General features: G+C 50.1%; 1 protein-coding gene across 1 annotated transcript in view; it reads right to left on the bottom strand.

The window, feature by feature from the left end:
* Positions 1 to 4636: 4636 nt before the first annotated feature.
* The window catches only part of LOC114922927 (solute carrier family 2, facilitated glucose transporter member 5-like), a 5958-nt gene continuing 1575 nt past the window's right edge, over positions 4637 to 9019 (bottom strand). Inside the window, exons 4-12 of the mRNA XM_029285131.1 lie at positions 8817 to 8941; positions 8481 to 8633; positions 8270 to 8395; positions 7515 to 7702; positions 7120 to 7230; positions 6544 to 6645; positions 6176 to 6251; positions 5908 to 6035; positions 4637 to 4786 (exon numbers count right to left, since the gene is read on the bottom strand). Of these exons, the coding sequence (XP_029140964.1) occupies positions 4637 to 4786; positions 5908 to 6035; positions 6176 to 6251; positions 6544 to 6645; positions 7120 to 7230; positions 7515 to 7702; positions 8270 to 8395; positions 8481 to 8633; positions 8817 to 8941 (1159 nt within the window). The remainder of the gene's footprint in view (positions 4787 to 5907; positions 6036 to 6175; positions 6252 to 6543; positions 6646 to 7119; positions 7231 to 7514; positions 7703 to 8269; positions 8396 to 8480; positions 8634 to 8816; positions 8942 to 9019) is intronic.

Here is a 9019-nt window from a genome sequence, read left to right as displayed (position 1 = left end):
AAAAATATATATCAAGAAATGGAAAAAAAGGGACAAGTCTGAACGCCGTTCTTAGGAATTTTTAAAACTGTTGAGGTGGGTCACTTTGCGTGGCAAAAGACCATTCCAGAGCCCAACTAGGAAAATAAAATTACATTTGATAAATTAGAATAGGAGCTGGAAGGGACCTTGGAGGTCTTCTAGTCCAGCCCCTTCTCCGCGCAAGCAGGAGAGCCTATACCATCTCCAGACAAGTGACTGTCTAGTCTCTGCTTAAAAATCTCCAGTGATGGAGCGCCCACGATTTCTGGAGGCAAGCTGTTCCACTGGTGAATTGTCCTTAAAAGGATTTCTTTCTGAAATAAAGCACTGCCCTTTTTAAAACCAAGAGAACGTCGGTCTCAGAAGAGCACACGAATTTAATCCACAAATAAAAAACAAAAGCTTGGATCAACCAGGATGGATTTGCATCCACCTGGCCCCCCAAGCAGGGCAGGCTTATTGTACCTGACATCTCGTCTTACCTGCCACAGGTATCAGCCATGGGGCAAACCATAAGAGATCCGATGAGGCCCCCCAGAGAGTAGATCACGCTGGTCAAAGTATATAGGAAATTCAGACCGATAATCTGGGGAGTCTCTTTTTTCTTCATCCTGAAAGTGTTGTTGTAGTAATCTTGGATAAGCTAGACAGAAAACGGCACACTCAGTGGCAGCAGAGAAGGGTCCAACCCTTCAGCCCCCCCCACCGAGGACCCGCCCCCAAGAAAGGGAAAGGGGGGTGGAAACCACTTACCGCTGCAGGATGGTTCACCACCCAGAGATTGTAACCATATTGGAAAGAGGATCCAAAGGTTAAGATTATGGTGATGGTCATCAATGGCCTGGTCAGCTCCTGTCAAGAGGGAGAGAGAGAGAGACAGACAGACAGACAGACAGACAGAGAAAGAGAGAAAGAGGGAGAGAGAGAGAGAGAGACAGACAGACAGACAGAGAAAGAGAGAAAGAGGGAGAGAGAGAGAGGGAGGGAGGGAGAGAGAGAAGGAGGGAGAGAGAGGGAGACAGAGAGCAATAAAGACAGAGAAAGAGAGGGAGAGAGAGACAGAGATACAGAGAGAGAGAGAGACAGACAAAGAGAGAGAGAGAGGAAGAGGGAGAGAGGGAGAGAGAGGGAGAGAGAGAGAAGGAGGGAGAGAGAGGGAGACAGACAGACAGACAGAGAGCAATAGAGACAGAAAGAGAGGGAGAGAGAGACAGAGACACAGAGAGAGAGACAGACGGACAGACAGACAAAGAGACAAAGAGAGGGAGAGAGGGAGAGGGAGAGAGAGGGAGAGAGAGAAGGAGGGAGAGAAAGAAAGACAGACAGAGAGAGCAAGAGACAGAGAAAGAGAGGGAGAGACAGAGAGAGAGAGACAGACAGACAGACAGACAAAGAGAGAAAGAGAGGGAGAGAGGGAGAGGGAGAGAGAGGGAGAAGGAGGGAGAGAAAGAAAGACAGACAGAGAGAGCAAGAGACAGAGAAAGAGAGGGAGAGACAGAGAGACAGACAGACAAAGAGAGAAAGAGAGGGAGAGAGAGAGAAAGGGAGAGAGAGGAGAGACAGAAAGAGAGGGAGAGAGGGAGAGAGAGACAGACAGACAGAGACACACACAGAGACAGACAGATAAAGAGAGAAAGAGAGGGATAGAGGGAAGGAGAGGGAGAGGGAGAGGGAGAGAGAGAGAAAGGGAGAGAGAGAAGTAGAGACAGAAAAAGAGGGAGAGAGGGAGAGAGAGGGAGAGAGAGAGAGGAGGGGGAATCATTGAAAAAAAGGATTATGACCATTTTTCACACTTTTAAAAAAATATGTTTCATTAATTTGTTTTTACACGATCACCTTAATATTTGGTAAACATCGTGTTGTCGGGTTTATATTGAAAAAACAGTCAATAACAATTAGTTTCTATAATTCTATAGTCCACACAATAGCTTTGCTTGAGGTTCTCTTTCGCCACCCTTGAATTAAGACAATTCTTATTATTTAGATCAGGGCTCTTCAAACTCGGCCCTTTGATGACTGGCGGACTTCAACTCCCAGAATTCCTCAGCCAGGCGTGCCACGCTGGCTGAGGAATCCTGGGAGTTGAAGCCCGCCCGTCATCAAAGGGCCGCGTCTGAAGAGCCCCGAGTTAGATAAACGACAATTAAACACAGACATTTTTCTAACACGTCTGCAAATGATAACTCTAACCTCAATCGCGGCCGTTAAGTCGGGATAACCTGCGGATCAGGGTCACAACACGCCCCACAGAGCGACTCTCGATCCCGCCTCGGGAAGAGTAAAATCCCAGCTCACCTGATGGAGATACCTCGGGTGAATCTCTTCGGCCTTTTCTGGAACTTCTAGATACATAGCTTTGGAGACGAGGATCCGAACTCGAGACCCGCGACAATAGCCTTCCCGCTATTTAAGAGAGAAACAGACCTGTTGGACCCGAGCTGGACATCAACCCAGCATCCTGGTCAGCATCCTGGGTAGCTCAGAAGCCAGGCCGGATGTTGGTTTGCCTTTTGCCCCTCCCTCCCCAGTTTTTGCAGGTAGACTGCTCCCGAACGGGGAAGCCCCATCTCCCTAGCAAGGGGAAGACACCCACCCACCAACCGGCCCTTTGGCTGTGGATTGTTGGAAAGAGGTGGGTTCCAAGCCAATCAGGCAGCCGAAGGGAGAAGATTCTAGAAGCCAAACAATTGGGAGTTAGAAGTCGCCGGGATTCAAGTTCTCTCATCATCATCATCATCATTAATATTATTATATTATTATTTTTTTAAAAAAAAAAAAACAGGAGACTGCCAGAACTGGAGGTGCCACTGTGCCAGGAAGTCGGAAACGTGCCGGAGAACGCAAAGAAAACTGCCCCAACCCCCTCGTAAGGTACGAACAGGAGCCTACCTGGCAGGGCGGTTGTGCAGCACGGCTCAGAATACACGTCGCTCTAGAATACACAACGGAACCCCCCCCTCTTTCTCCCCCCCCCTTACAAGAAACCTACTTCCTGCTGGAGAAGTTGCTCTCCAGTTCAAACTGAGGCTATTTGATAGCAGGACGCGGAATCCTAGGGCCCGGAGGGGACCTTGGAGGTCATCTAGCCCAACCTCCCCCCTGCTCAGGCAGGTTTCGGGGATCGATTCTTCTTCTTAGTAATTTTACGTTCTCATTTTAGGACTCAGTTACCGCCTTACCACGTTGCAACACTCACTGGCACGACCGCTTCATAGTGTAGTAGGGTTTATTATCCTTTTGTGTCCTCTTATGCTATTTTGTTCTTGCGTACTGATAAATGACTTCCAACGGGTCATTTATTGACCGTTCCAAGTTACAAGGGCAACTGGGAAAAAAAGGGGACTCAGGGCCGTTTTTCACGCTTAACGACCGTCGCAGCATTCCCCGCCGCCACGTGATCGACGTTCAGCCGCTTGGCAACCGATTCATACGTACGACCGTCGCGCTGTCCAGGGTTTACGTGATCCCCTTTTCGCAACCTTCTGACAAGCAAACTCAACCTTAACAACTTAACAACTGTGTGCTATTAACAACTGTAAAATTATTAACGAGAATAATTGACACGCCCCCCCCCCCATCCTGCTTGAGCGGGGGGGCTGGACTAGATGACCTCCAAGGTCCCTTCCGGCTCTATGATTCTGCGTTCTAACTGTACGGTCGTACAATGGAAGAAAACCCATTTAGCAACTGTCTCGCTGAGCAACACAAATTTTGGGCTCAGACTGAGGTCATAAGCCAAGGACTAACTATTTCTTCATTCTGGGCGCAGTTTCAAAACTAGAAATATGTCTTAGAAAGCTTTCTCCCACGGAGAAAAAAAACCTGAGTTAACTATATTTAATACTCCTATCGCCGGCGAAACGAAGGAGATCGTTTAAATGGTGAATTTTTTTTAAAATGTTTTCTAAGCACCCCCCTCCCCACAATTCTGCCTTCCGGCTCCGACTACGAAATCCACAATTTCACTCCCGTTTCCGTGTGCTGTCCAATTTTCCCGACGCGTAGTTTTCCCCGCGGATAAATAAAGATGGCGGGAGGACCACAAAAGGACATGCGACATGCAAGGTTATTCGCTAAAATATATATATTTTTTAAATAAAATAAAATAAAATAAATAGTAGTAATATTTTAAAAGCGAACAAACCACGGGTGGGCGTTTGGGTCATCTCAACCCCAAACAAAGGTGGTTTAAACACAGAAAAGAGGAGTTGAAAAAACGAGGAGGTGGTGGAGGTTCCAGAAAAACCGGCAAAAACGCCAGGATGGGTTTTTTGACGTCTCCAGGATCCTGTTGAGAAGCCCTGAGGACCGTCCGTCGTGAGCAGGTTCTCTCCCAATTGTCCCCCATGAAAGGTCATCAGAGAAGATCTGGTCCTTCCAGCCACGGAGGATCATCCAACTGGAAAGGAAACACGTGGTGGTCCTCAACCTGGGGGAGATGCCTCCTGCTGAAGGACCCACCTCCACAGCTCGACGTCTGGGGGGGCGGGGGCTGGAAGGAGGAGACGGGGGGGCGTTGTCTGCCCCCAAACTAAGAGGAGACCTCTTGAGTCCATCTTCCCTCGAGCAAAGGCAGCCCGGACCGGGGTCCGCCGAGAAGGTCCCGGGTCCACCATTACGACCGTTGGGCCAGATGGCGAGACAGGACTCTCCTGATCTCCAGGAAACTCCGATCCTTGGTCTCGGGGATCATCTTGGCGACGTAAAAAACGGTGGCGATGTTGAACGGCCAGAAGAATAGAAAGCTGTAGGGTTCCAGTTCGATCTAGGAAGAGAAAGTGAAGTCCAAGAACTGATCCCTCTGTCTTGACAGAGTTGTGTCTTCTGCCCCACCCAAAGAGGAACGAGTCCTGCCTTTCGGGAGCTTCAATCCTGGAGTGAGCCAGGAGCAGATAAGCAGATCTTCTAGAGAAGATTTCATGGCCAAACTGAAGATAGGTCCACTTTCCCAAAATCCGGGCCAGGAGTCCTCAGTTTCATTTTCCGCCACAAGTTATGTCCCACGTCTTGGGAGATGCATGCAAAGGGTGGGGCTAGTCAAAAGAGTGGGCGGGTCTAGAGTGAGAATTGGTGGGGCTATAGCCAAGTAGGCGGAGCTGGGATCCATGACGGGTGGAGAGGCATCAAAAACTGGGTGGGGTTATGTCAAAGTGGGTGGAGAAGGGATCTGGAACGGGTGGGGCCCTATCAGGGAGTGGGTGGGGCTAAGGCTGAGGATAGGTGGGGCTGCCAAAGCGGGTGGGGCTAAGTCACAGTGGGTGGGGCTAAGACTGAGGACGAGTGAAGCTAAGTCAAACAGGAGGGCTGGCACCCAGAATGGGTGGGGCTAGGCCAAAGTGGGTGGGGCTAAGACAGGATGGGTGGGCTAGAGGTCAAACAGGATAGCTGGCACCCAGAATGGGTGGGGCTAGGTCAAAGTGGGTGGGGTTATGGCCAGGGATGGGGGTGGGGGCTAAGAATGAGGATGGGTGGGCTAGATAGATCAAACAGGACGGCTGGCACCTAGAATGGATGGGGCTAGATCATAGTGGGTGGGGCTGTGATGAGGATGGGTGGGGCTTGGTCAAACAGGAGGGCTGGCATGCAGAATGGGTGGGGCTCAGTCAAATAGTGGGTGGGGCTAGGACTGAGGATGAGTGGGGCCAGGTCAAACAGGAAGGATGGTACCCAGAGTGGGTGGGCCTTAAATAGTGGGTGGGGTCAGAACTGAACATGGGCGTGGCTACATGAAAGAGAAAGGCCAAGAAGAAGAAGAAGAAGAAGAAGAAGAAGAAGAAGAAGAAGAAGAAGAAGAAGAAGAAGAAGAAGAAGAAGAAGAAGAAGAAGAAGAAGAAGAAGAAGAAGAAGAAGAAGAAGAAGAAGAAGAAGAAGAAGAAGACGACTCACGTCTATGTGGAGATACGTCACAATGATGAGGAATTTGCAAATCCAGTGGATGCTTCCTGCGATCACGAAAGCCGTGGATCGAGTGGTCTGGAGGAAATACTCGGCTACCAGAACGTTGGGAACCGGATCTGGTTGCAAAGACAGGAGGTGCTTGTTTCAACCGCTGATCTGCCCAATTTTTATTTTTTATTAGCAGACGCGAGTTCAAAACATGCACCCCTTTGAGTCTGCAATGCCCCTGCAAAGCATTCGGTGCCAAGATACTTACTGGGGCCAGTCGCTTGTCCGATGAGGAAGATGGTATGGAACGACACACTCAGATACGCCATGGTGGGGATGTTTTTCTGCCGGAGGGAGGGGAAAAAAAATAAATCTCTTTAAATAAAAATAAAGTCAGATACTCCCGGCTCCATATTGCTAGTAATCGCAGCTGTCCCGGGAGCCGTTAAGCATGAACAAATAAAAAATAAAATAAAAATATTCAGGCAAATTCTCGGGGAGCATCATTGGCAAAAGACACTTGCTCCATCGTTGCTTTTCCTGGCATCAGCCAGCGGGGAAAATGTCTTTCCACAAGCCCCCCCAGATTGCCTTCAAAATAAAAATTAGGGTTTAGGGGATCCCCCCCCCACACACCTGGAGTTGCAAAGACATGGACAAGAAGATGCAAGAGATGCTGCAAATGCTGAAGCCGGTGAGCAGCAGAACCCGTCGTCCCGAAGTCTCCACGATGCAGATCTGGAGAAAATTAAAAAGCGCCGGCATAGGTTAATCCCGAGTTACGACCAATCCCTGGACAACAGTTCAGAGTTACGACGGTTAACGACAAAAGGCCCATAAACCACTTCTAGCTGACACAAGATGTGGTGCACCCCGCTTCGCTCATTTGGGAGGATGGATCCGGATTTACAACTGTGTGGTTTTGCTTAGCGACCGCCGCACAAGAGAAGTCCGGTTACGTGTGCGCTTTGACTTACGACCATCACAACTCACAACCCAAATCCTGCTCCCCATTTTGGTCGCAAGCTAACCGCTCCCTGGTGTTTTGTTTGACAGAAAAGCAAAAAGTAAAAGACAAAAAAAAGAGAGAGAGAGAGAGAGAGAGAGAGAGAGAGAAATGAACGTAAGAAGAGAAAGAGGAAAGACAGAAAAAGAGTGAAGCGAGAAAGAAAAATAGAGAAATATTTAAAGCGACTCCCGTTCTCCTCTCACCACTAGGGTTGTGATGACCATCAGGAAGAGAGACAACGCCATGCTGATGTACCACACCACCATCTCGCTGACCCCCGAGGACAAGTAGATCCGCTTCGCGTAATGCTGGGCCTGGAAGGACAACAAAGCCCATACGTCATCCTGCTCCTTCACTGGCTTGCAAGATGCAGAGCAGGTTGGACCATCGGAGGTGGAGGGTCCTGGTGGAGCAGGCTTGAGATCCGTCTTCCTCAACCTTGGCAAATTGGAGAGGTATGGCCTTCGACTCCCAGAATTCCCCACGGCTGGCTGGAGTTGAATTCTGGGAGTTGAAGTCCACAGCTGTTCAATCGGCCAAGGGCGAGGAACATAGTCCAGATGAACAGAGGGAAAGTTCTCCAGAAGGTTTCCCCTACCGCGTTGATCCCGGAGAGCTGCTGACCCGCCATCAGGACCACGATAGAGATCACGTGCCACCGAAGGCCGGGATAATACAGGATCTTCATCACGTCCATATCTTTCTCCGCCTTGTCCACCAGCTCCTCTTGCCGAAGGTCTTCCATCTCCTGCTCCACATCCTCTGAGCACCTCAGCTCCTTCAAAGCTACAGGAGGAGGAGGAGGAGGCCCAGAATTCATTGAGAGAGGAGGACAAGAAAAGACCACCCTCTGGAGATCCCTTCCACCCCACCCCGTCTGTCCAAAGACTACTTACTTTAGAGGAAACCTGGCCAATAAACATACAAGGTGGCAGAGTTTTGAGGGAGATCCTGGAACTGTGAGGCCCATCGCTTCGTTCTTAAGGGAGTACACCCAACTGCTTCTGAAGAGCTGGGCCACCCCAACCTGGAACCCCCCAAAAGTGGGCTCCTGCCTTGCAAACGGGCCTCACCCACTGATTCTGCACCCTCAAAATAATCACCAGCCCCCAGATCAAGGCTGAAGGTCTTCTCCTGGCGTCCTACAAGGCCATTTTCCTTGTAGGCTGAAGAAAAACAAGTACGAGAAGAGGACAATCTCTAGTCTGAAGCCATCTCCCTCAGCCATGCTGGATGAGGAAGCTGGAGAGCCCCTGACCATTTTAATGGAGATGAGTGGCTTGGAAAGTCAAAACTGGCTTGAGAAGAGCTAGACCCAATCAGTAATCAATCAGTCAATCAATCCATCTTTACCCTGCCTGGCTTCTTCTTCCTTCTTCCTCTGAATCAGGAGAAATCGAGGACTTTCGGGGAAAAACGGGAGAAACAGTAACTGGAGCAAGGCCGGGATGCCAGCGAGGCTTAACAAGATTGGCCAACCTGAAGAAGAAGTAGACCTGCTCAGAAATCAGCCACCACCAGACTTGGAATTGCCCTAATTGAACACATTTTCTTTCTCTCTTACCTTCTTCGGTTCCAAGGACTTCGCGGAAGCCTATGGCTTCTGCCAACAAAATCCCAAAGGTGATGAAGAGGTCCGCCACCGTGCAGAGCGCCCCACGCAGATTTTGGGGGGCAATCTCGGCCAGGTACATGGGGACCACACTGAAGGCAATTCCTGTTTGGGGAGGCAAGAGAAGGACCACTCATCGTTTGACGTGGGAGTGGAAGCGGGCTCTTTGCTTCGTTGTGGTGCCGGAAGGGCCCGGCGGGGGGGGGGTGGAGCAGTTGGGAGAGGGAGGGCAGCCCAAGGGAGATTTGGGGGGACCTTGGGGCCCCCCACGCCAGGGCTGTCACTCACCGGCACAGATTCCCACAAAGAAGCGCGAACAGATCAGAAGTTCGTGTGAACGCATGGGCTTGGTGGAAATGACGAGAGCCGCGGCGATCATGGCCAAAAGGTTATTGACTAGGAGTGTTTTTTTCCTGGAAAACAAAAGGGATGAGAAAAGAGAGGGGAAGGAAAGAGGAAAGGAAGGGGAGGGAGGGAGGGAGGGAGGGAGG

This window comes from Protobothrops mucrosquamatus, unplaced genomic scaffold (genome assembly GCF_001527695.2).
Source record: "Protobothrops mucrosquamatus isolate PMUCROS unplaced genomic scaffold, P.Mucros_1.0 scaffold1329, whole genome shotgun sequence".
Taxonomy (NCBI): Eukaryota; Metazoa; Chordata; class Lepidosauria; order Squamata; family Viperidae; genus Protobothrops; species Protobothrops mucrosquamatus.
The sequence above is the reverse complement of the archived record's forward strand: the minus strand, read 5'-3'. Positions and strand labels throughout refer to the sequence as shown.